The sequence below is a fragment of the Cetorhinus maximus genome, chromosome 17, assembly GCF_964194155.1.
Source record: "Cetorhinus maximus chromosome 17, sCetMax3.hap1.1, whole genome shotgun sequence".
Classification (NCBI taxonomy): domain Eukaryota; kingdom Metazoa; phylum Chordata; class Chondrichthyes; order Lamniformes; family Cetorhinidae; genus Cetorhinus; species Cetorhinus maximus.
In genome coordinates this window covers 98080823-98107840 of record NC_135895.1, presented here as the reverse complement: position 1 = coordinate 98107840, position 27018 = coordinate 98080823, and the positions used below count along the sequence as shown (strand labels likewise).

Below are 27018 nucleotides of genomic sequence, written 5' to 3'. Positions count from 1 at the left end.
TCTGCTAAAAAGTCATCTATGTCTTTTATGACTCTGGACTTAACTATTCAATGCTCTGCTGGCTGGCCTTCCATTTCCACCCTACATAAAATTGAGCTCATCCAAAACTCTGCTATTATTGTTCATACACATATGGTAGTCTGGTAACCCATCACCTCGCTGACTTATTTTGGCTCCTGGTCCAGCATCACCTTAATTTTAAAACCTCATACAAAAGCAAAAAAATGCAAATGCTGGAAATCTGAGATCAAAATAAATGCTGGAAATACTCAGCAGGTCTAGCAGCATCTGTGGTTGAGAGAAACAGGGTTAATGTCTCAGGTTGATTAACTTCTGTCAGAACTGGAAATGGTGAGAGATGTAACTGATTTTAAGCGAGTACAGAGGCCGGGAAAAGGGAAGGTCCGTAATACGGAGGAAGGCAAGAGAGATTAAATGACAAAAGCGATGATGGTGCAAGGCAAAAGGAGATGGTAATGGGACAAAAAGCAAAACTGGTCCAGAAGAGGTGTAAGGGAAAAGTAGAATCATCGCCAACAGCTGCCGTCCAAGAAAAGAGGAGGATGGGTTATGATCTGAAATTTTTGAGCTTGGTTTTGTGTCCAGAAGGCTGTCAAGTGCCTGATTTAAAAATGAGGTGTTGTTCCTCATGCTGAAAATAGACCTTTATTGGAACAGTAAAGGGAGGCTGATGTCAGATTAGCTGCACTTCTGATAATTAACCCACCTGCTTAACTTGCTAATGGGATTTTTAAGGGGTTAAACTGTCACTGAGAATTAGAATTCTTCCTGCTCCATGACCCTTAAAATCCTATCTGAAATGGTCATCCTGGCTATACATAAACAGTGAGACATTTTACCAGCTGTTGGTTTAGCTGGTTAAATTTGGGCAGGTTCTCAGTATATACTTGTTTCTTTCCAATCTACACCAAAGACTTGTATAAATGGGATGTCCTTATATGGGGAAAGAGTGGGCTTCATGGAGAGAATTTTCTACCCTGTTGGGCGGGCTGGGCGGGAGCCAATCGCTGCCCGCGATCGGCTGCGCACTGCCATTTTATGCGGGCAGACCAATTAAGGCCCCCCCCAGCATGACGCACAGCCAGTAGAGCACTATCTGTGCTGGCGGCGGGGGGAAGAGGGAGAGTCGGGGCCTGCGCTCTTTCGCGCATGCGACCAAAAGAGAGCAGAAATCTCCCTGAGGCATGGAGCTGCCTCAGAGAGATGAAATTCATATTTAAAGTTTGAAAAATAAAAAAATAAAATTATTCAGACATGTTCCCTCATGTGACAGTGACAGTATCACATGAGCTGGGACACGTTTGTGAATTTTCATTTAAAAATATATTTAATTAATAAAACCTACACGAAACCTCATCCCACCCGTGGATGAGGTTTCATGAAAAATGCGAAGGCCGCCTGGGCTCTTCACCTGCCCGCCAACCTTAAGGTTGGACGGGCAGCTTTCTCAATTGGGTTAACTGTTTTATTAATGGCATCAACAGGCCTTTGACAGTTTGGTGGGCACGCAGCCAACTCCGTTGCGCACGTGCCGAACGGAAGATCAGAATGACGCGCAGTGATGTCAGGACGCACTCCCGACGTCACCGCACGTCACTTTACGCATCAGCGTACGGGGCCTGTCCCCGCACACCGAGCAGAAGATTCTGCCCCATGTCTCAGAAGCAAACCCTGTGTGTGGATTTCACAGAAGCATGGTGGTGGCTTCCACATATCTCAGACATCTGGCTGATCCAAAAAAAGCATGAATAATGTAAGCGCAAAAGTCTGAGATATATTTTGAGAACAGTGATGAGATTTCTGCATTTTAAAGAGAATTTTGTGAATTAATTACAGCCTTACAGCTTTTACAGTTTTACATTTAAATTAGTTTTTCTGATTCTACATGTATATAAATATTTTTTCAGAACTTCTGTTTATTTTGCAAATCAAATCATTTAATTATTGTGGTTTTTTTTTTACATGTTATAGGATGATGGAACTAAAAAGCAATTCATTGCCATTAATACCCTTGAAGACACTCAAGCTATAAGGGCAGTAGCATTCCATCCAAGCGGAACTCTCTATGCTGTTGGTTCAAATACCAAAACCTTACGGGTTTGTGCTTACCCAGAGGTTATTGACCCAAGGTAATTTTTTTTTTAAATTGTGAAACTATTAAAAAAGTAACTGTCAAAATGTCAAACAGTTGGGATCCAACCTGAATTTTTGTCAAGTGACTGATTAACTACTGACTATTCTGCTAGGGAGAGGAGGCAAGCTCTCTTGGGGTCTGCAGTACTCCAGAGCATTTTTGTTTCATTATGCAGAGAGTGCATTAATGAAATCCTAAAGATACATTTGTCATTGGAATTCCTCCCAGTTGGCCCCTGATAACCCTGCCAATATGAAGTGGTAGCATGGTTCTGAGCATTGGGAAGTTTAACAATGCTTTCTACTAGTAAATTGTGGTTTTAGCTCGAGCGGAGCTAGAACCCCACAGCCTTCCAAGTTAGAATGTGGTGGGTTTAAGCCCATTCCACAGTAACCACCTCAACTAGGCTTGTACTTCCCTGTAATACAAAGCAGAATCCATTGTTGAAGGTGCTGGTCATTCAAATGAGACCTTTATCAGCTGTTTTTGAAGTAGATGATAGAGATTCAGTGTGCACCGTTCCTTCTTCAAAACAATCAAAAACAGATTAACTTGCTGTTTGTAAGTTGGCTGGTATGATCTATTCATAAGTGACTACACTTCAAAGATTAGCTCAGTGAATGGGAAACACTCAGGTTTCCTTTAGGACTTGATAAAGCACTATCTAAATGCGAGTCCCTTTCTTTTATCATTGAGCACTTTATTTTAAGTATCTTTGTTTCATCAAATATTTTCTGGCCCCAAAGAGGCTGCAAAACGTGATTTTACATGTTTTCAGAGAAACACACCCAGATGCCTGACTGCATTGAAGGTATTCCATCTGCAGTTTCTTTATACTTCAAGTTTCTACCACAGATAAGTGGGATGGAGCTTTGAACAAAACAAAAGTAGGTTCTGTCCCATAATGAGAGCTGTGAAATCACTTACAGCTTTGCTTATGAACTTTCTAGCAACTGGTTAGTTGATTTAGTTACTGATGAATTGTGTTCTGGGAGCAGTCCACCTGCTCATTTGCTACAAGGAATCCTGATTTTTTTTGCCCTTTTTAATTCCTCCCCCCCTCAACATTTCCCTGGATTTTTATGTGGTTAAAATCCAATCTAGAAGGTCACCTGATTATTTCTGATCTTTAACTCATTACGTTTTTCGTTTGGTTTGTCACTTTAAAAGAAACAGTACTACACCAACCAGAGATCCAGTGTTTGTGCCAAGAATCCCCAGATCAGATATAGCACAGCTAGAAACAGACACCATTTCCTTGCTGCTGAAGAGCATCCCTATTGTATTTGTGATCTTAATGTTTTGCTGTAGCAACTGAATTCAGACCACGGGGAGTGATTTTACATAGGAGCTTGACATTGAGACCAACTTTCAAACTGACTTTGAACTTAAATTGAACCCATGACCAGGAGATAATCATAATCCTAATATATAATCCATGCACAACTCAATTCCTTTGTACCCCTTCTTGTGGAGGGGTGGTAAAACAAACAGTTTGCTAGAGTGGAGTTCCCTAAGTCTGGTCGCCCTCTCCGCAAGGCTGCTCTAATGATGAAGCATCCCAGAGCAACAAAAATGCTGGGACAATATTCAGAGTGGCTCGAGGCTTGCTCCAGAGCCACCTGAGCCCAGGAGAAGTTGGTTTCCCAGCAGTACTTTGATCTGGAGCAGTGTAAGTAAATACAACTTTCTTACGAATATCCAACTAGGTGTTGGCTCAGGATATTGGTTAGTTTTCGGAATCCAGCAATTTCAGAGGCACTTGCAACTTTTGTTCATAGGATTTTAAGGAATAGAAGTAGGTCATTCTGGCTGATCTGATTGTTCAAGCCAGTATTCATCTGAAGTGTTTTAAATGAGGAACACCATTATTCAGGCTTGTAATACAAAAGACCACATGGTATGGAAAAGCCATTTTGAATTTCTCAATTTTAATTGTTAATCTTAGCAGTTCCTGTCAAACAACTTGCTCATTGTTGGCTGACTTCATTACAGAATGACACAGCATCTGCCCTCTAATCCACTGATGAGATAAAACTATAATTGATGTATTGTAAGTGTGAAATGCACAGTACAAATAACTTTCGTATTTTGTGGGGAGGGCAGAATTGTTGTTATTATTTATTACTTATTAAACATCTTATATTTGCTTTTTATTGTCCTTTCTTCTCTTTCTTCCACCGCCACCCCCCCCCCCTCCCCCCAACCTTTCCCTAGTGCATACAGTTCACCTAAGCAACCTGCAGTAAAGTTTAAAAGGAACAAACACCACAAGGGATCAATCTACTGTGTGGCTTGGAGCCATTGTGGACAACTATTGGCTACTGGATCAAATGATAAATATGTGAAAGTGCTGCCATTTAGTGCAGAGACCTGCAATGCTACAGGTACATTGGTGTGCAGTTTTGTATGACTGAAATGGTTCCTTATTACATTAAGACCGAAGGTACTCTTAACTGTCATTAAACTTCTTACTAACCAGAAAGGTTTAACTTGATACCGAAGAATTCATTGTCTGATAATTGTGTTGAAAGTTCAGAGGTAGTGTTTAAATAATACAGCATGATGGTGGTACAGAATGTGTATGAATCTGCAGCAACATATAGCAGGAAAGTCATGAATTTGACTTTTCCTTACTTTTAGTTACCTAGTTAAGCCATGCTGTGAGGCCATGGCATCTAACTACAGAGGGATGGACAACTGACCAGGCATCTTCTACCTGGTAGCATGCAAGTTGTTCTTCCAGGAGGCTGCCTAAAGGAACATTGGTAGAAGACTTTGAGCAGATTTAATGTAGCCTATTGTCTTGGCAGGATAGACACAAATCTAGGCAAGCTTTGGATAAAAAGCTATGGAGATAGATTGCGAAAAAAGTATGTGATCTGAATGTGGCGCAGCCTAACTTGGGAATTTGGTGCATAGGGGGAAGGAGGTGCTGCTTTTATCTTTTTCCATCCTCCAGAAGCTAGTGAGTGTTCGACGCTTTAATTAGGTGAGAAGGTAAATAATTGTTTGGTGAGTTTTTAAGATTCTATCTCTCTAAATGTAGGAAGTAGTTTAAACCAGCACGGGGGAGATATAAATATTGCATTAAATTTACAGCTTAACTAGTTAAACTACTTGGTATAACTACGGCCCAATTGCATGATAAATCTAAACTTAAAACGTAATTAATTAAATTAAACACAATAAAGATGGCAGGGCAAGTGATATGTTGCAGCTATAACATGTGGGAGCTGGTGGACACCAGTTTGATCCACATCTGTCTGCTGCTTGAGGAACTTTGGATCCAAGTTCTTGAGCTGGAGTCCAAGCTTCGGACAGTGCAATACATCAGGGAGGGCGAATGCTATATAGACACTTTGTTCCAGGAGACAGTTGCTTAGACCAGGCTCGCTACTTCAGATTTAGCCCATGGTCAGGGACAGGAGGATGTGAGGCAAGTATCGGGATCCAGAGGGAGCAGTGGAGGAGCCTCAGCCCTTGCAATTGTCCAACAGGTTCGAGGTTCCTGCAACTTCTGTGGATGTGAGCAGTAATTGCAGGGAGAATGAGCAAACTGACCACGTAGTAGGGGACAGTTTGGTTGGGAAATAGATACTGCTCTCTGCAGCCACGAGTGAGAGTCCTGAAGGCTGTCTTTCCAGTGCCTAGGGTTAAGGACATCTCCTCAGGGCTGGAGAGGAGGGGAAGGATCCAGTTGTCATGGTGCAGAGGAGTACCAACAGCATGGGTGCACTAAGAAAGAGGTTCTGCTGAGGGAGAATGAGCAGCTAGGGACAAAAATTAAAAAGCAGAACCACGAAGATAATGATCTCTGGATTACTACCTGAATCACAAGAAAATTGGCAGAGGGTAAATAAGATCAGAGAGTTGACTGCATGGCACAAAGATTGGTATGGTAGAAATGGGTTTAAATTCATGGGGCACTGGCAGCAGTATTGGGAAAAGAGGGAGCTATACCCTTGGGATAGTCTGGGGTGGAGATGTTGGGGGTGGGGTGGGGGTTGTTGGAGGTGGTAGGGTTGAAGGAGCAGGGGTTGGTGTTTGAAGGAGGGGGTGATGTGGGCCAGGGTTGAAGGGACCAATAGCTCTTGCTCTCTCGCTGTCGCTTGCTCTCTCTCTTTTACACGTGCGCACGCACACACACACACACACACACACACACAGCAGCCCCTCTTCCCAACACCTCTCTCTCACCCATTTGCTCACTCACCAGTAACTCTTCCCTACCCCTGTTTTGGCCTAGTTGTTGGTTCCTGCAAAGCAGAGTCGCTATCCTGGGGTAAGGAGTCTGTACAACAGGAAAACATGAAAAGAAACACAGTAAAGTTTGAAGCCATCACCTTCTAGTTTTTCTCAGTCAGTCACTGAGTTATACTTCCCTGCCTCTATCTGTGCCTAGCTGATGCACAAACATTCCAGCTCGCTGCCAAAAGTGGTTTGTGATGTTAAAGGACACTTTGGGAATACCGTCCGTCGTGCTGTTTTGCGGCATCAATCTGGTGGGGTCCAGGGCTGCCCCACCAGAGCCTCCAGACCGGGCAGTCTCCTTTCCACAGTTGCCATTGCTGCCTGAGAGGAGGGGGAGCTAATGTCCCCAAATGTGACCTCTGTGACCCCTTCGGACCCACAGTTTTGCAACCCCATTATAGTGCCTTTCATCACCGCAGAACATTCTAAAGCACTTTTAGCCACTATTGTTATGTAGAAAGTGCAACAAGTCAATTTGCATACAATAAGGTCCTACAAACAGTAATGAGATAATGTTCAGATTTTAGTAATGTTGGTTGAGAGATAAATATTGGCCAAGAGACTGGAGAGAGCTCCTCTACTTTTCTTCGAATGGTGTCATGGCATCTTTTACATCCACCTGATAGAGCAGACAGAGCCACGGTTTCACATTTCACTGGAAAACCTCAGAGACATGGACATCAAGCTAAGAGACTATTGATAAGCTGTGGACATAATAGGCCGATGTTCTCCTTATCCTACACAGACAGGCTAATCGAGAAGTACTGGAAATGGCTGGAGCAAAGAGGAAGTTAGGAAATAGCATCAAAACGAGAAAGATAAAATTACAATATTTTGTAATTCACGATGTAGCACATCATTAGAGCTGACAGTAAACAGAGACAATTATTGGAAGGGAAGATCGACAAAACGTAGGAGGGAAGCAGAGAAGAAAATGGATGACGGATATAATGGACTGGATGCAGTTGACCTATGTGGAATGTATAAGGGCAGTACAGGACAGACAGATATGGAGATCTATCTCAGTCAGCCTTCTCGGAGAATGTGTCACCAATGAACGAACTAACAGAAAGATGACAGCATAGACATCCCTGAATACCATCCTGAAGTGTTGAGCACGTAATTTAGACCAATCAGAGATCAGAATGCTAACACTATTGTCTCAAACATGAACGGCTCTGTCACTTGTGAATGATTTAGTTTATTGTCAAATTTTGATTTTCAAAAATGATATAGCTTGAGTAAGGTAGATGTTCTGGCTGGTGGGATGTTCATGGTAGTGTGGAATGAGTGGCAAGATTTGGACATACACTTTGAAGGAATCCACCCAAATCATACAATGATTAATCTTCAACTGGCCTGTGAATTCAAGTGAATTCACATCATGGAAATTGTATCAAAATGAGTAAGTGTGCATTTTTGCAGTTTCCTTACAGGGAACATTCTGTATCTTCAGCTCACCCATATAAAGTGGGTGATGAAGGCAGACATGCTCTAGAGTTTGAAGATGTTAGTTAAAACAGAATTGCTGGATTTTTAATGGCTGGATCTTGGTTCAATTTTTGTTTGCAAGATATTTGATTAAATTAAAAATCCAAAATATGGAAAATGTATGTGTATTTTTGAGTATTGCAAAAGCAGAAGGTGAAAAGCAAGATGTAAGGCAGATTTTTCTCATTTGCCCATGCAGCCATGTATATCACATAGGACACCTACCAGGACATATCAAAGGATAAAAAATGCAGGAAATATCAGCAGGCCTGCAAAGATCTGTGGAGAGGGAAACAGATGAAATGTCAGAGACCTAAAACATTAACTATTTCTCTCTCCACAGATGCTGCTAGATCTGCATTTTCTGTTTTTATGTCAGATTTCCAGCATCAGCAGTATTTTACTTTTGCAAATCCAAGGACAGCAAGCTGTTGTACTCCATTTCACCAGGAAGGCAATGAGGAGTTATGTTATCTTTAGGAATCAGTCCTTCAGATAACTGCTCTCACAGTAGCAGGGCAGTCACTAAAGCCCTGAACTTTTATACCTTCAGCTCATTCAAATCTACAATGGGACATCATCAGAAAAGTTTAAGGCAATTGGACAGAGTCAACATGGTTCTGTGAAAGGGAAATTATATTTAACTAATTCATTGGAGTTCTTTGAAGGATTCACATACGCTGTGAATAGTGATTTCCAGAAGGCATTTGATAAGGTGCCACATCAAAGGTTATTGCAGAAAATAAAAGTTCATGGTCTAGTGGGTAACATAATGGCATGGATAGAAAATTGGCTAGCTAATAGGAAACAGAGGGTAGCCATAAATGGTTTTTTTTCTGGTTGGTGGGATGTAACAAATGGTGTGCCACAGGGATCAGTGCTGGGGCCTCAACTTTTACAATTAATAAAAGTGACTTGGATGAAGGGACAGATCGTATGATTGCTAAATTTGCTGATGACACAAAGATAGATAGGAAAGTAAGTTGTGAAGAGGACATGAGGCTACAAAGTGACATAGATAGGTTAAGTGAGTGGGCAAAGATGTGGCTAATGGAGTATGACGTGGCCAAATGTGAAATTGTCCATTTTGGCAGGAAGAATAAAAAGGAAACTTATTATCTAAATGGTGACAGATTGCAAAGCTCTGAGATTCAGAGGGATCTGGGTGTCCTAGTGCAAGAATCACAAAAAGCTCGTATGCAGGTACTCCAAATAGTTCGGAAAGCTAATAGAATGTTATAATTTATTGTGAGGGGAATTGAACACAAAGTAGGGAGGTTATGCTTCAATTGTACAGGGCATTGGTGAGACCACATCTGGAGTACTGTGTACAGCGGTATTGCTCTCCTTATTTAAGGAAAGATGTAAATGCGTCAGAAGCAGTTCAGTGAAGGTTTACTAGGCTGATACCAGGAATGGCGGGTTGTCTTATGAGGAAAGGTTAGGCATGTTAGGCATATATCCACTGGAGTTTAGAAGAATAAGAGGTGACATGATCGAAACCTTTAAGATCCTGAGGGGCCTTGACAAAGTGGATGTGCAGAGGATGTTTCCTCTTGTGGGAGAACCTAGAACTAGTAGTTACGGTTTAAAAATAGAGTCGCTCATTTAAGACAGAGATGAAAAATTTTTTCTGAGAGTTGTGAGTCTATGGAACTCTCTTCAAAAGGCAGTGGAAGAGGGGCCTTTGAATATTTTTGAGGCACAGGTAGATAGATTCTTGATTAACAAGGGGCGAGAAAGTTATTGGGGGTAGGCGGGAGGTTACAATCAGATCAGCCATAATCTTATTGAATGGCGCAGCAGGCTTGAAGGGCTGATTGGCCTATTCCTGCTCCTAGTTTGTATGTATCAAAATCAGTATTCTGCAGTAGAGATATCTCCCTAACCCCTTGAATTTTAGGGAATCCTCTGATATGGAAAAATTGTAAACTCCATCCCGCTGCTGGTTTTCTATAAGAAAAAAATAATTAGGTTGCTTGACCTGGCAAGCAGCAAATCAACAATAATGCCATGGGTTATTACAGGGCAGCCAGGGTTGTGGTTCAATGTCTTGTCAAAGGACTGCATCCCCAACAATGTTGCACTTCATCTGCACTGCATTGAAATGTCAGCTAAGCTGATGTACTCATGTTCTTGGAGTAAAGCTTGAACTCATGGCAATTGTGCCACACCTTTTATCATCAATCTTTTTTTGCCCTATCTATTGGTCACTTCCCTTTTAAATGGCAGCTGTAATCCTTTAAGAGCTGAACCTATGCCTGTCGTCTTGCCCTCCCGTTGAGGGAACTCTCAGAAAGGTGTAATCCAGCACAAATCTCACTTTTCGCACACAATTAGATTGACCATAGAAGAGTACCTGGATTGGTAATTTGTGAGTGTACAAAGTTTGCAATGCAGTGGTCCTGTACTCCAGATGCCAATACCAGAAAATCTCCCATTGCATTCTCTAATGAGCTAATCTAGTTCACACCAGTCAAATTAAGCATAGGGTGGGAAAAAGAATCGTCTCATTATGGGATGATACAACATATGCTTGGACATGTCATTAAGGTTTCCTCCCTTCTAGGGAATTGGGAGAGAATTTATTAAAAATTCTCTGTTCGATGCTAGTGCTTTCCAAAATCTGCAGTTTGCTTCATTAATTTGTGTTTTACGTTTTGGTTTCTGGTAGGAATTACTATGTTTTAAAATCTTCAGATATAAGTCGGTGCGGAAACTTGGACATTTCTTGTCACAGTTCATCTTTTTTTAAGGTTTCTCCTTGATCATGGTAATTGATCTTCAGCTTGATAAATGATGCCACAGATTTATTGCAATGCCAGTGCAGTTGTATAATTAAATAGGAAGGAGACTTGTAATGGGGTTGGAAAATCGTAGCCACTTTTCCGCCCTGAAATTTACTCCATTTCTGCTGGTTTAATTATTTTGTGGAAACTAGATGGTGCAACTTATTTGAATGGAATATTCTTATTACTAACTGGGAGGTTATTCTAGTCGTGCATTCTAGTAATATTTCTGCATTTGGATAAAAAAAAGGCAACTAATCCTATATAATGCATGATTGAAAATGTACTGAATGATATCCACATGTTGCAAAATGTTCCAATGATTAATGATATTTACTTGTCAGAGAAGTTATGAATAACTTGTCAAAGCAATAAATCACATTATGGTAGTTGGTTGTTAGAAGGATAAAAATCTAAATGAGTAATCTGTTTTTTCACAGGTCCTGATTTGGAGTTCAGCATGCATGATGGTACAATTCGGGATCTTGCTTTCATGGAGGGTCCAGAAAGTGGAGGAGCGATCTTAATCAGTGCTGGAGCTGGAGATTGTAATATTTACACTACAGACTGTCAACGAGGCCAGGGATTACATGCACTCAGTGGACATACTGGTATGAAATAGATTGAAAAACCTCAAACTTGATGATGCCTTCATAACTAGAAACAATGGATGGATGGATATAATACTGTATTGTTGTGGAAGAAGTGGCATATTCTTTGTAGCTTGACGAATCATGAATCGATTATGGATTGTCCATTATGTTACTATCCAGAATTCAGTGCCATTAGTGTGTGAGAGAATTCTTTTTAATTCTTTAAAATTACACTTTAAGGCTAGGAAAAGTATTTTAATATTAACATACAGGAGTACTGTAACTAATTTTCTCAAAATAGACACAAGCCCAGAGTGAGGCGCGAAGGAAAATTAGCAAGTTTGGAGGCAGTGATCTGTCATCATTTGCATTTTGGACTCTCTTTTTGTAATAGGCTTTAATGAAAGCACAAAAAGGTTGCAATAATTGCACTGGTTAACTTTCTCTTGCAAAGTAGATGTTTCCCTGTTTTTTTTTTTAACAAATGTATTCATTTCATATTGCATTAAATAATCTTAATTAAAATCAGTCAATTCACCAGGATGATTAGATGATGACATGAGTTTGTTTGTCTGTAGTGATTCTAATTTCTAAGAGCAAAGGAATAAACATGGACAATGGCTTTTTATATTAATAAGAGCATTTTTTCAGTGCACTTTTAAAATGTAATGCTTCATTTGCCAAAAACTACTGAAATTTAACTGGAAGAAGTTAGTTTTAAGACAAATAAAAATATAGCTGTTTTCATTCGGGCTCTTTTGCACATCGTAGAGGAGAATTAAGTCGATGTGAAAATGTGGACCTTTTTGTAAGAGTTCGTTTTTTTGAGGTTTTACTTGTGTATTCAGGAAAAGTGATCCATCCATGGCTGAGTAAAGGAGTTAAGGATAGCATTGGATTAAAAGAATTCATTAATGTTATGAAGAATAATTTAAGCCTCAGGATTGGGAGAGTTTTGGAAGCATGCAAAGGATGACCAAAATATTGAGGAAAAAGTAGAATCTAAGAGTAAACTAGCAAAAAATATAAAAACAGGTTGTAGCTTCTGCAAGCTTGTAGAAAAGAGGAGAGCAGCAAAACTAAATATTGGTCCCTTAGAGGCAGAGACAGGCAAAATTATTATGGGGAATAAGGAAATGACAGAGACCTTGAACAAATATCTTATGTTTGCTTTCACAGTAGAAGACACAAAGCATACCAAAAATAGTGCAACCCCAAGGAGCCAATGAGAGTTGAGGAATTTAGTTATTCATGTTAATAAAAATGATGGAGAAACTAATGGGAATAAAAGCTGACTAATGAACCTGATACCCTACACCTTAGGGTTCTAAAAAAGTGGCTTCGGAGATACTGGATGCATTGGTTGTGATAGTTCAAAATTCCCTTGATTCCAGAACAGTCCCAGTTGGGGAAGGTAACAAATATAATACTGCTATTCGAGAAATTAGGAGAGTTAGGCCAGTTAGACTAACATTAGTCATTGAGAGAAAACGCTCAAATCCATTATTAAGGAGGTGTTAACGAGGCACTAAGCAAATCAAATATAATCAGAGAGAGTCAACATGGTTTCAAGAAGGGGAAATCACGTTAGACAAATTTATTATGACTTTTTGAGGATAAACCTAGTAGGGTAGATAAATGGGGAACCAGTGAATATCATATATTTGGATTTCCAAAAAAGCATTTGATAAGCTGCCACATAAAATGTTATTACATGAGATAAGAGCGCATGGGGGTTGAGGGTGATATATTTGCATAGATAGAGGCTTGGCTAATGAACAAAAAGCAGAGTAGGGATAAACCAGATATTTTCAAGTTGGCAGGCTGTACTAGTTGGGTGCTGCAAGGGTCACTGCAAGACCCTCAGCTATTTACAATCTATAATAATGACTTAACTGAAGAGAGTAATGCACCAAAGTTTGCTGATGATACAAGGCTAGGTGGGACAGTAAGCAAAGAAATAAAAACAGATTAAATGATGGCAGTAAGGTGGCTAATGGAGTACAGTGTGGGCAAATGTGGTAGGAAGAATAGAAAATCAGAATAGGCATTCCGAAAAATTTGGGTGTCCTTGTACAAAGATTACAATTAGCGTGCAGGTACAGCAAAATTAGGAAGGCAAATATCATGTTGGGCTTTATATTATTGTAAGGGGGTTGAAGTGTATGAGTAAGAAAGTCTTACTACAATTGTCCAGGGCTTTGGTGAGACCATACCTGAAGTAATGTGTGCACCACATTGACTGCAGCAGCTTAAGAAGGCGGCTCACCACCACCTTCTTGAGGGTAATTAGGGATGGGCAATAAAAGTGCTGGCCTAGCCAGCAATGCCCACGTTCCTTGAAAGAATGAAAAAAAAAGTTTTGATCTCCTTATCTAAGAAAGGATATACTTCACTTGGAGACTTGCAGTGAATGTTTACAGGATTTATTCCTGAGATGAAACAGTTGTCCTTTGAGAGATTGAGTAGAATGGTCTTCTACTCTCTGGAGTTTAGAAAAATGAGGTTATCTCATTGAGACATTCAACATTCTGAGGGTGTTTATTGGGCAGATGCTGAGAGGTTGTTTTCCACAATTGGAAAGTCTTGAACTAAGGAACATAGTCTTATGATCATTATATAAGACTATGTAAGACTAAGATAAGTCAGAATTTCTTCACTGAGGGTTGTGAATCTTTGGAATTCTCAACCCTAAAGGACTGTGGATGTTCAGTTGTTGAATATATTTAAGACTGAGATAGGTAGTTTTGGACTCCAGGGAATCGAGGAAAATGGGGATTAGGCAGGAAGAAGTTGAGGTTGACGATCAGCCAAGATCTTATTGAATGATGGAGTAGACTCGATGGGCTAAATGGTCTACTCATGTTTCTATTTCTTCTGCTGTTACTTGCCTTCAGCTTGCTAAGTGAAGCAGTTGTGCCACAAGTTCATTACGACAGCAGTGCAGTTGTGTAATTAGGTAATAGGGAGGAGGATTGTAGTGGATAAAAGCAAAAAACTGCGGATGCTGGAAATCCAAAACAAAAATAAAAATGCCTGGAAAAACTCAGCAGGTCTGGCAGCATCTGCGGAGAGGAACACAGTTAATGTTTCGAGTCCGTATGACTCTTCAACAGAACTAAGTAAAAATAGAAAAGAGGTGAAATATAGGCTGGTTTAAGGGAGGTGGGGGCTAGAACTGGATAGAGGGCCAGTGATAGGTGGAGATAGCCAAAAGATGTCATAGACAAAAGGACAAAGAGGTGTTGAAGGTGGTGATATTATCTAAGGAATGTGCTAATTAAGGGTAGAAAGCAGGACAAGTAGTGGAGTTGGAAAATCAAAGCCACTCATGGCAATCACTATTCTGCCATTGTCTATGGTGAATTTGGTAGGAACATTCTGTATGACCTAGGTCTGACCTATATTTGCAGTCAGAGATCAGACAACATTGAAGACAGGAATGTTTTTAGCTGATGTCAAGATTATTAAATAGTTGAAATCCTCCTCAGTTGCAGAAAAGACTCCACAATTTGGGTTTAAGGTCAAATAATTTGATATTTGACTATTTTTGTTTCACATTTTGCAAAGTTTGTTATATTCCAGAATTTTTGCATTATATGTCCATATAATTGTGGTCATCATCAATAGCAGTAGGTCTGATGGCCTTTTTTTTTATCCCCTTGTGGTTTCCTTTATGAAGAATCTGAAAGTTGAATCCAAATAGACATCCCTCTGTTCCTAATGAGTCCATGATAGGTCACTGTGTGTTGCAGTTTTTGTTTGGAAGAAGACATTAATGGTGTTAGTTTCAATTTACACAGTTAATGAGATGTAGTCTTCAGATTAGAAATCAGACCTATTTGGACAAGAGGATAGAATAGTTAAAGGACCCACCCAGGATGTCTGCCCAAGTATCCAATTTAATTGTTGATTTAAAAATATACACTTTTTTTAAAAAGTCTCACCATCTGTCATATGACAATTGTAAGTTTCACTGTCAAAGCAATATGCTTTGGGATTTATGAACTTTAGGAAGTCCTGGCAGTTTTTTTTTTGCAGCATGGGAAAAACCATTATGAGTAAAGTGGCTAATGGATTGTATCCTCCATTGTACCGTTTGGCTCGTAAATATTCAGAGATCCAGTCATGGGCCATTCTACTTGATCATTTCTACTTTTTGGGTTCTTTATGGGTTTTCAAGATCATGCAAGACTGCTATGTGGGATATTGTTCGCATGTTAATTGAACATTGCTGAATAAATTTGGGCAAAACTCTGGACACTGTTTTCAGAAAACTTGTTTAGGCAGCAGAAAATAGGTATCTGAGCTAGATCCTCCCCTCTCTTAAGTTGATAATATGCTATCGTTCCTTACAGTGTGTAAATGATGCCTGAATAATAAAGAAAATAGACTATCTGCCTTGTATTGTCTTCATCCTTATTCGGATTAGCGTATACCCACACTCCATGATTCACCCTTGTTTAGGTTTCTGCTTATGGTTCTGGAGTAAAGACCAATTTAGCGGACTGTGGATAAAAGAAAAATAATCATGCAGGCATATGCGGAGGGAGCGGTGGCATTCGGGCAGAAAAATGTCACTGGGGTAAAGAAAGCTACAGTTTGCAAGAGCTGAAAAGTAAATGTTATTGGCTAATTGGTCTGTATGTATCATTTCCAGCTCTGTTTAGCCAAATATAAAAAGGGATGAACCAAACATGATCCCCCAACTCTTGATGACATCTGAGGCTGAAGTGTGTTTTTTTTTATAAAAATGTACGTTTATTTTATAACTGGCTGCAACAGCATGGAGAACTTTGGACATCAGTGTTACTTTGTGATTATAGGTCATATTCTAGCACTCTATACTTGGGGAGGGTGGATGATTGCATCTGGCTCACAAGACAAGACTGTAAGGTTCTGGGATCTGAGAGTGCCAAGCTGTGTCCGTGTTGTTGGAACAGCATTTCATGGATCAGGTAGGTGTAAATTTTCTTTTGGTGATTGATTTTTATATTGAATATCATTTGTACTGCTTTCAGCTGAACAGACTTCCAACCATTATAAGGATATTGGACCTTTATTCACATCACCAGTTTATCCTGCAACTGAGATACTTAATGTAGCAAAGTCAGTGATACAACGAATGTTGTGTACCAGTTGCTGTTAAATTCATGATGCAGCAGAAAGGTCGTCTATTACTTCATAAATACCAAAATATTCCAACTTGCAAGATTGTTCTTGGCAGAGGGTGATATTGCCACTCTCCCATAGAATGATAGGAAACCAGTAAATGCCCTTAATTCCTTTTGCTCTGAATCTTTAATCTTTGCTGCGTTAGGGTTCCTTGAGCTAAGCGAAAATATTTATCTCCTCTAATTTAAAGAAAAATGGAGCAAATGCCACCATGGTTGACCCTGGTATAACCACTGGGTAGAATAAGCTTTATCAGGTCAGTAAGGGGTGCATGAGGAAACAAGTGACTATGCCGGAGTAAGACGGAGACTGAGTGAGTAGTGTATTAGGCTCATGTGTAAATTCTGGTTAAGTCCTTTTCAGGTTTAACAATAGAGTAAGAATCAAGATCTGACATAAGTACGTTAGGCTAGCTTGTTAAGTAGAGAACTGCCTGGAGCGGCAGTTATCTGTCAGCCATCTGAAAGCAGTTGGTTCAAATGGAGTTAATTACTGTAGGAGGAAGCTAAACTAGCTAGTGACTCATTAGAGGTTCTATAAAAGAGACAGGCTTTTCAAACCGCACAGTAAGTAAGTGGCATGCAAGGAGACAGGCGACCATGCCAGAGTGAGATGGAGACCAAATGAGTAGCTAATTAGGCTCACGTGGGAATTCAGTGCACAGGGGAAAAAGGTGTGGTGTATATATAGGATTTATTTTAAGTCGGGAAAAGAAGGAGCTGAGCAGAAATGGACCTGGGTGTAAATCTCACCTCTGGAGCTGAGTTTGAAAAAAAAAAATCAAACAGTGATATCACAGGAAAACCGTAAGTTCATTGATTTTTTGCTTTTTATTCATTCATGGGATGTAGTCTTTGCTGGCTGGACCAGCATTTATTGCCCATCCCTAATTGCCCTTGAGAAGGCAGCAGTGAGCTGCCTCCTTAAACCCCTACAGTCCATGTGGCATGTCTACACCCACAGTGCTGTTAGGAAGGGAGTTCCAGGATTTTGACCCAGTGACAGTGAAGGAACAGTGATATATTTCCAAGTCAGAATGGTGAGTGACTTGGAGGGGAACTTCTAGATGGTGGTGTTCCCATCTCTCTGCTGCCCTTGTCCTTCTAGATGGTAGTGGTCATGGGTTTGGAAGGTGCTGTCTAAGGAGCCTTGGTGAATTCCTGCTGTACATCTTGTAGATGGTACACACTGCTGCTACTGTGCATCGGTAGTGGAGGGAGTGAATGTTTGTGGATGTGGTGCCAATCAAGCGGGCTGCTTTGTCCTGATGGTGTCAAGCTTCTTGAGCATTGTGGGAGATGCACTCATCCAGGCAAGTGGGGAGTACTCCATCACACCCCTGACTTGTGCCTTGTAGATGGTGGACAGGCTTTGGGGAGACAGGAGGTGGGTTACTCGTCACACAATTCCTTACCTCGACCTGTTCTTGTAGCCACAGTATTTATATGGCTAGTCCAGTTCAGTTTCTGGTCAATGGTAACCCCCAGGATGTTGATAGTAGGGGATTCAGTGATGGTAATGCCATTGAACATCAAGGGGCAATGGTTGGATTGTCTCTTGTTGGAGATGGTAATTGCCTGACACTTGTATGGTGCGAATATTACTTGCCACTTGTCAGCCCAAGCCTGGATATTGTCCAGGTCTTGCTGCATTTGGACATAGACTGCTTCAGTATCTGAGGAGTCGCGAATGGTGCTGAACATTGTGCAATCATCAGCGAACATCCCCACTTCTGACCTTATGATGGAAGGTCATTGATGAAGCAGTGGAAGATGGCTGGGCCTAGGACACTACCTGAGGAACTCAACCAACAACCACAACAACCTTCTTTTGTGCTAGGTATGACTCCGCCCAGCTTTCAGTTTTCCCCCTGATTCCCATTGACTCCAATTTTGTTAGGGCTCCTTGATGCCACACTCTGTCAAATGCTGCCTTGATGTCGAGGGCAGTCACTCACCTCACCTCGGGAGTTCAGCTTTTTTGTCCATGTTTGGACCAAGGCTGTAATGAGGTCAGCAGCTGAGTGGCCCTGGCAGAACCCAAACTGGGCGTCACTGAGCAGATTATTGCTAAGCAAATGCCTCTTGATAGCACTGTTGATGACCCCTTCCATCACTTTACTGATGATCAAGAGTAGACTGATGGGGTGGTAATTGGCTGGGTTGAATTTGTCCTGCTTTTTGTGTACAGGACCTACCTGGGCAATTTTCCACATAGCCAGGTAGATGCCAGTGTTGTAGCTGCACTGGAACAGCTTGGCTAGGGGTGCAGCAAATTCTGGAGCACAAGTTTTCAGTACTATTGCGGAATATTGTCAGGGCCCATGGCTTCTACAGTATCCAGTGCCTTCAGCAGTTTCTTGATATCACTTGGAGTGAATCGAATCGGCTGAAGACTGGCATCTGTGATGCTGGGGACCTCCGAAGGAGGCTGAGATGGATCATCCACTCGGCACTCCTGGCTGAAGATTGTAGCAAATGCTTCAGCCTTATCTTTTGCACTGATGTGCTGGGCTCCTCCATCTTTGAGGATGGGGATATTTGTAGAGCCTGTTCCTCCAGTGAGTTGTTTAATTGTCCACCACCATTCACGACTGGATGTGGCAGGGCTGCAGAGCTTAGATCTGATCTGTTGGTTGTGGGATCGCTGAACCCTGTCTATCACTTGCTGCCTACGCTGTTTGGCATGCAGGTAGTCCTGTGTTATAGCTTCACCAGGTTGACACCTCACTTTTAGGTATGTCTGGTGCTGCTCCTGGCATGCTCTCCTGCACTCTTCTTTGAACCAGGATTGATCCCCTGGCTTGAAGTTAATGGTAGAGTGGGGGATATGCCGGGCCATGAGGTTACAGGTTGTGTTAGAGTACAATTCTGCTGATGGCCCACAGCACCTCATGGATGCCCAGTCTTGAGTTGCTAGATCTGTTTGAAATCTATCACATTTAATACAGTGGTAGTACCACACAACACAGGTGAGGGTATCCTCAATGTGAAGGCAGGACTTCGTCTCCACAACGACTGTGCGGTGGTCACTCCTACCGATACTGTCATGGACAAATGCATCTGCAGCAGGTAGGTTGGTGAGGATGAGGTCAAGTATGTTTTTCCCTCTTGTTGGTTCCCTCACCACCTGCCGCAGACCCAGTTTAGCAGCTATGTCCTTTAGGGCTCGGTCAGTAGTGGTGCTACTGAGCCACTCTTGGTGGTGGACATTGAAGTCCCCCCAACCCAGAGTACATTCTATGCCCTTGCCACCCTCAGTGCTTCCTCCAAGCGGTGTCCAAAATGGAGGAGCACTGTTTCATCAGCTGAGGGAGGGCGGTACGTGGTAATCGGCATAGGTTTCCTTGATGCCATGAGACTTCATGGGGCCCAGAGTCAATGTTGAGGACTCCCAGGGCAACTCCCTCCTGACTGTATACCACTGTGCCGCCACCTTTGCTGGGTCTGTCCTGCAGGTGGGACAGGACCAGGGATGGTGATGGTGGCGTCTGGGACATTATTGTAAGATATGATTCCGTGAGAATGACTGTCAGGCTGTTGCTTGACTAGTCTGTAAAACAGCTCTCCCAATTTTGGCACTAGCAGGACTTTGCAGGGTCAACAAGGCTGAGATTGCCATTGTCATTTCCGGTGCCTAGGTTGATGCCGGGTTGTCCGTCCAGTTTCATTCTTTTTTTTGTGACTTTGTAGCGGTTTGTTACAACTGAGTGGCTTACTAGGCCATTTCAGAGGGTATTTAAGGTCAACCACACTGCTGTGGATCTGGAACCAGGTAAAGACGACAGATTTCCTTCCCTAAAGGACATCCAGGTTTTGGAGCTCAAGCGGTAGCTGGAATCACTATGGCACATCCACGAGGCTGAGAGCTACGTGGACAGCACGTTCAGAGAGTTGGTCACACTGCAGGTTAAGAGCATTGCAGCAGAAAGGGAATTGGTGACCGTGAGGCAGTCCAAGAGAACCAGGCAGGTAGTGCAGGTGTCCCCTGGGGTCGCTAATCGGTTTTCTGTTTTGGATACTGGCGAGGGGGTTGGTTCTTCAGGAGTGCAGTCAGAGCCAAGCTTGTGGCACCACGAGCGGCTTGGCTGTACAGGAGGGGAGGAAGTAGTAAGGAAGAGCAATAGTGATAGGGGATTCATTAGTTAGGGGAATAGTCAGGCCTATCTGCAGCCATAGACATGACTCCAGGATGGTATGTTGCGTCTCTGGTGCCAGGGTCAAGGATGTCATCAAGTGGCTGCAGGTGAACAACCAGAGGTCGTGGCCCACGTTGGTACCAATGACTCAGATAGGAAGGGGGATGTGGTCCTGCAGACAGAATTTAGGGAGTTAGGTAGAGAATTAGCAAGCAGGACCTCAAAAGTAATCATCTTTGGATTACTCCCAGTGCCATGTGCAAATGAGTACAGAAATAGAAGGATAAGGCAAATGAATGCATGGTTGGAAAGATGGTGCAGGAGGGAGGGTTTTAGATTCCTGGGATACTGGGACTGGCTCTGTGGGAGATGGCACCTCTAAAAGCCAGACAGGTTGCACGTGAACGGAGCCGGGACTGAGTTCCTTGCGGGGCATTTTGCTAGTGCTATGGGAGGGTGAGGGAGGCTATAAACTAACTCGGCGCAGGTGTGGGTACCAGGAGAGAATATTAGAGAGTGCACAAAATACTGGGAGAGACAGATAGCATTAGAATAGAGAATATTAAGTTAATAGGTGAAGCTGGAGTAAGAGAGAAAGTAATGAAGTCTAAATCGGGGTTATACTGCATGTATGTGAATACATGGAACATAGTAAATAAGATTGGTGAGTTACAGGTACAGATTGCCATGCAGAATTATAATGATGTGGCGATAGCAGAGACCTGACTCAAGTAAGGGCAGGACTGGGTGTTAAATATTCCTGGGTACAAGGTGTTCAGGAAAGACAGAGCAGGAAGGAAAGGAGGAGGAGTGGCTGTATTGGTTACAGAAAGCATTGCAGTGCTGGAGCAAGAGGATATCCCAAAGGGGTCAAGGATAGAATCAATTTGGCTACAGCTAAGGAACAAAAAGGATGCAGTTACATTGCTCGGTGTAGTCTATAGGCCACCAACTAGTGGGAAGGGTGTAGAGGAACAAATCTACAGGGAAATTAAGAGAGGTGCAAACATTATATAGTAGTTATAATGGGGGACTTCAATTACCTGAATATAGACTGGGATAGTGGCAGTGTAAAGAGCAGAGAGGGGCAAGAGTTCCTAGAGTGTGTTCAGGAGAATTTTCTACAGCAGTATGTGTCCAGTCCAACAAGAAAGGAGGCACTGCTCTAGGCCTGGTTCTTGAAAATGAGGTGGGCCAAGTAGATCAAGTGTCATTGGGAGACAGTGATCGTTGTACCATATGGTTTAGGATGACAGTAGAAAATGACAATGGGCAATCCAGAATAAGAATTAACTGGGGGAGAGCCAACTTCAATGGGGCAAGAAGCTGGGCCGAATAGACTGGAACCAAGGGCTGCTGGGAAAAACTGTAGCTGAACAATGGGCTGACCTTCAAAGAAGAAATGGTTCAGGCACAGTCAAGTTAAATTCCCTCAAATGGGAATGGTAGGGCAAACAAATGCAGAGCTCCCTGGATTATAAAGGGGATAGCAATTAAGATAAAGAAGAAAAAGGTATGCTTATGACAAGTTGTCTGGTAGAAAGTACAGTTGAGAACCAAGCTGAATAGACTAAGTTCAGAGGAGAGGTGAAGAAGCAAATAAGAGAAGCGAAGAGGGATTATGAGAAAAGCCTGGCAGACAACATAAAGGGGAATCCCAGAGTCTTCTATAGGTACATAAATAATAAAAGGGTGATAAGAGGAGTAGGGCCAATTAGGGATCAAAAAGGAGATTTACACATGGAGGCGGGGGCATGGCTGAGGTGTTAAATGAATACTTTGCATCTGTCTTTACCCAAGGAAGCAGATGCTACCCAGGCCATGGTGACAGAGGAGGAAACTCTGTACCAGAAGGGTTCAAAACTGATAAGGAGGTGGTATTGGGTAAACTGTTGGTACTTAAATTTGACAAGGCAACGGGACCAGATGAGATGTAGCCAAGAATATTGAGAGTGGAAATTGTAGAGGCACTGGCCATAATCTTTCAGGGGAGGTGCCAGAGGGCTGGAGAATTGCAAACATTACACCCTTGTTCAAAAAAGGTTGTTAGAATAAGCCCATCAATTACAGACCATTCAGTTGAATTTCGGTGGTGGGGAAGCTTCTAGAAACAATTATTTGGGATAGAATTAATAGTCGCATGGAAAAATGTGGGTTAATTTGGAAGAGCCAGCAGGAATTACTTAAGGGAAAATCATGTTTAACTAACTTGCTGGAGTTTTTTGAAGAGTTAACAGAGAGGATTGATGAAGGTAATGCTGTTGATGTGTGTACATGGATTTCCAGATTTTTATTGGATTCAAATTTCACCATCTGTCGGGGTGGAATTCGAACCCAGGTCCCCAGAGCATTGCCCTGGGTTTCTGAAATACTAGTCAGTGACAATACCACTATGCCACTGCCTATTTACTATTAGAAATGCAATTATTTACATCTGTATTCCCAATTAGCCACATGTGGCTGATGGCTAATATATTAAATAAAGCAGCCTGGAATTTCTGCGGGGAAATTGCACTTGAATTGAGCCAGAAATTTTGTCCGTTTTGCCGATGTGAGGTTACACCCAAGTTTCCGCAAAACTTATTTGCATTAGCTTGAATGTAAAATCTCCCATGAATCAGCAAAATCAAGCAGCACTTTTGATTGGAGTTTAGCCTCCAGATTACTGTGTTCACATTATTGGTGCAGCTGAAGAAACATATCAATCAGTGGTTTCACTTGACTGGCCACAGGTCTTCTGTACAAAGGATAAATCAAGTGACTGAATTTGAACTCATTTAAATGGAAATTAACGTAATTGGAACATTAATATAAAAAACTGGCCTGAATGAGCCTTCAGCTGACTGCTAGCCACTGCATGTGCAAGGTCATCAACAAAGGACTGATAAGGCCACACATGCCTGTGTGCCCAAAGTTCTCAGTGCAATGTGTTGAAAACCCTGAACAGATGCCATAGGTAGGAGCTTGTCTTGTTGACCTGGGACCATAGACATTTTTGTTGCAGCGGGCTGGGGAGGTGGTGTTGGTGGTGGGGTGAGGGGGCGGGGGGGGTCTGTTTCGGGAAAATTTACTTTTGAACCAGTGTAAAAGGTTGCAGAAACTGCAACATAAACGGTTATGGGTGTAACTCATAGCTGTTCTATGATTCTGTTCTAACAGCTACAGCACAGGCCATGAAGCCCATGCTGACTCTTTGCAACAGCAAATCAACTAGTCCCACTCCCCTGCCCTTTCCCTGTAGCCCTGCAAATCTTTCCCTTTGGATGTTTATGCAGTTCCCTTTTGAAAGCCACGTTTGAATCTGTATAAAGCATTCTTTCGGGCAGTGCATTCCAGATTGTAACTACTCTGCATAAAAGAAAAAACAAGCACAGTTTCTCTCTCTCTCTACCCCTACTATTATCTATACCACTCATGATTTTGAATGCCTGTATTAAATCTTCTCAAATTTCTCTAAGGAGAACAATCCCAACTCCCCTAGTCTATCCACGGACTATTCCTGGAATCACTCTCATAAGTCTTTCCTGCACCATCTCTAAAGCCTTCCCATCCTTCCTAAAGTGCAATGCCCAGAATTGGACATAGTCCTCCAGTTGAGGCCAAACCAGTATTTTATAAAGGTTCTTCATAAATTTCTTGTGTTTGTACTCTGCCTCCATTTATGAAGTCCAGGATACTGTATGCCTTTTTAAGCACTTTCACAACCTGCCCTGCCACCTTCAATAAGGTCTATTACTGCACCTCCTTTAGAATTGTACCCTTTGGTTTATATTGCCCCTCTCAATCTTCTTACCAAAACATATCACTTTACACTTTTATGTTAAATGTAATAAGTATAGAAAGCCTATTAAACTTTCAGTATAGGTAGTATGTACCACTGTGGAATCATTGTATGACTTTCATTACACAGGTAGTGCTGTTGCTTCTGTGGCTGTGGATCCAAGTGGACGACTCCTAGCCACAGGTCAGGAGGATTCTAGCTGCATGCTTTATGATATCCGAGGAGGGAGAGTGGTACAAATTTACCAACCACATGGTAGTGATGTACGTTCAGTGCGGTTCTCTCCAGGAGCTTACTACCTTCTTACAGGATCTTATGACACTACTGTCAAAGTAACCGACTTACGAGGTAAAACTATTGTGAACTATAAGTTGAGAATATTTTATAACGGTCTGTTGTTTTTCACTTTAAACTGTTAGAAACATCATGAAGCTTTCAATGTTTTTATTCACTTACTATTTTATCACTTGCACCTCTTCTCCTAAAGTTAGTGTTCTACTTTGGTTAAAGTTGCTTGGCTGGTGGCAGCAAACATCCAGCACTCCAGCTTAGTGCCATTCTTGGCATGTAATAAGTAAGTGTTAACAAGCTTATTGACTATAGCAAAAACAGAATTACCTGGAAAAACTCAGCAGGTCTGGCAGCATCGGTGGAGAAGAAATCAGTTAACGTTTCGAGTCTTCACGACCCTTCGGCAGAACTTCGGTCTTGAAGACTCGAAACGTTAACTGATTTCTTCTCCACCGATGCTGCCAGACCTGCTGAGTTTTTCCAGGTAATTCTGTTTTTGTTTTGGATTTCCAGTATCCGCAGTAGCTTTTAGCTTTTTGTTTTTATTGACTATAGGTTCATCACAGCCTAGCTGAGCCCTTGTGCATTCATGTTTGTGCAGTTCAAATAGGAGTAACTAATGAGGATCAGGAATTAGCTGACACTATCTGGAATATCCACATAGTGGCTGGCTTTGGCTAACATAGAATAGGCTAGGAACTGACAATAGCACCTTTCTAGGACTACTGGGGAGTCTGGTTATTTGCTTTCATTCGTTTCTAGTTTAAAATTATTTTGATCTATTTTCAGGATAGTCTCCTATATTGATTACTTGTACTTGCATTGGCTTTGAGTATGGATGTATATAACATATCATTTTATAAAACCTGAATGAGGAACTGTAAACTTTGGGAATAGATTTGGTCATCATTTAGCATTTTAGTTATCATTCGCAAGTTCATCTTAATTTGGTGCAATTAAATGCTTAATAATTTTCTGCAGCTGCAGCCTTTTGTAACGTTTTAATTTTCTGCCCATAGGAGATCTAATAAAGCCACTTCCTACAACAGTAGTATCTAAGCATAAGGACAAAGTTATACAGTGTAGATGGCACACTGAGGATCTATCTTTCTTATCTTCATCTGCTGACAGGACAGTAACCCTCTGGACTTACAACAGCAGTTGACTAATTGATGCCAATGCAGACAAAGCACAATTGCAATTGTAATCCAAGAGTTGAAATTTATTGGCATCACTGTGTATGTAACTGACCAGTAGAACGTATGAGACAGCAAAGGTCAACGTGTTGCTGTTCAAGCTAAATGGAACTGCTGTCTGTGTTTGTATTATTATGCTGTGCTTGGGTCTTCCACATGTGATCATGTTGTCACTGAGCTCTGTCGCCAAATGTACATGATGACTGAATCAAGTGAGGCAAACATTTATTTAGTATTTATGGCATTCCTTATTCATTGTGCCAGTATCTATTGTAGAAAGCTGGCTGAGTATTAGAGATCAAATTATTGGTTGTGTATGTTAATTTTACAATAAGTCAAAGTGAATATTCATTCAATCAACCTAAACAGGAATTTGTTCTGATGTAGGAAGTATTAAAGCTAGCCAGTTGATAGCACAAAATTGGTGAGGCACATCTGGTTGATGAAGAATATTTCAGACATAGATGCTTTGCTTTTATACTTCCTGTAGCATGGCTTTCACTGTGTGCACGCATGGGTAATATTAGTACAGTGTTTACAAACAGGCCTGTGAAATCTAATAAATGCTTTTGTTCTTGCACTTAAAAAGTTTTAAATAACTTGTGAAATGTTATTTTTTTGTTTGTATATGTAATACTTTATTTTCTATTGTACAGTTTAGTTTAATATAAATACTGAAATATTGGGTTTATTAATATTTAACTTGCGTATTTCTGTTTTGGTTACAAGAAACCAGAGGATATATCCTATGCACCTCATTTAGTAGTTTTTTTTCTAACCCTTGTAATGATTAAAAATGTAATGAGAATTACAAAGTGTGATTGTGCAGTGTTTTCTCAATAAAAACATTTAATGAAGAACGTAAAATAAATTTGTTTCCTACCAAGATTGGAAGATGATGGCGATTTCAGTTTACTTCAGTTGGCTGATCAACTATGGTATTATGCACGGACAAAAATACATTTTCTTTCCTGAAAATGTCTGCTTGTTCCTATCCAAATTCTTTCCTTCTTATTTTCTCTGTGTAGCTCTCATTCACTTGTCATATGTATCTCTAACTCCCACTCTTTTTGGCAAATCTCAACTTCACACAGACTCCTCAATGTGTGCCCCTCACACACATTCGTTTGTTTATTCATTTTTCAAAACAGAAAA

The 27018-nt window shown here is 41.4% G+C and overlaps 1 protein-coding gene across 2 annotated transcripts in view; it reads left to right on the top strand.

Annotated features, from left to right (window-relative positions):
* The window catches only part of LOC144692634 (WD repeat-containing protein 47-like), a 59697-nt gene extending 32948 nt beyond the window's left edge, over positions 1-26749 (top strand). For both annotated transcript variants that reach the window (XM_078561700.1, XM_078561698.1), the window contains exons 10-15: positions 1993-2150; positions 4373-4542; positions 11130-11300; positions 16109-16244; positions 24510-24724; positions 25687-26749. In XM_078561700.1, coding sequence (XP_078417826.1) covers positions 1993-2150; positions 4373-4542; positions 11130-11300; positions 16109-16244; positions 24510-24724; positions 25687-25832 — 996 coding nt within the window. In that variant the 3' untranslated portion in view covers positions 25833-26749. The remainder of the gene's footprint in view (positions 1-1992; positions 2151-4372; positions 4543-11129; positions 11301-16108; positions 16245-24509; positions 24725-25686) is intronic.
* The last annotated feature ends 269 nt before the right edge of the window (positions 26750-27018 follow it).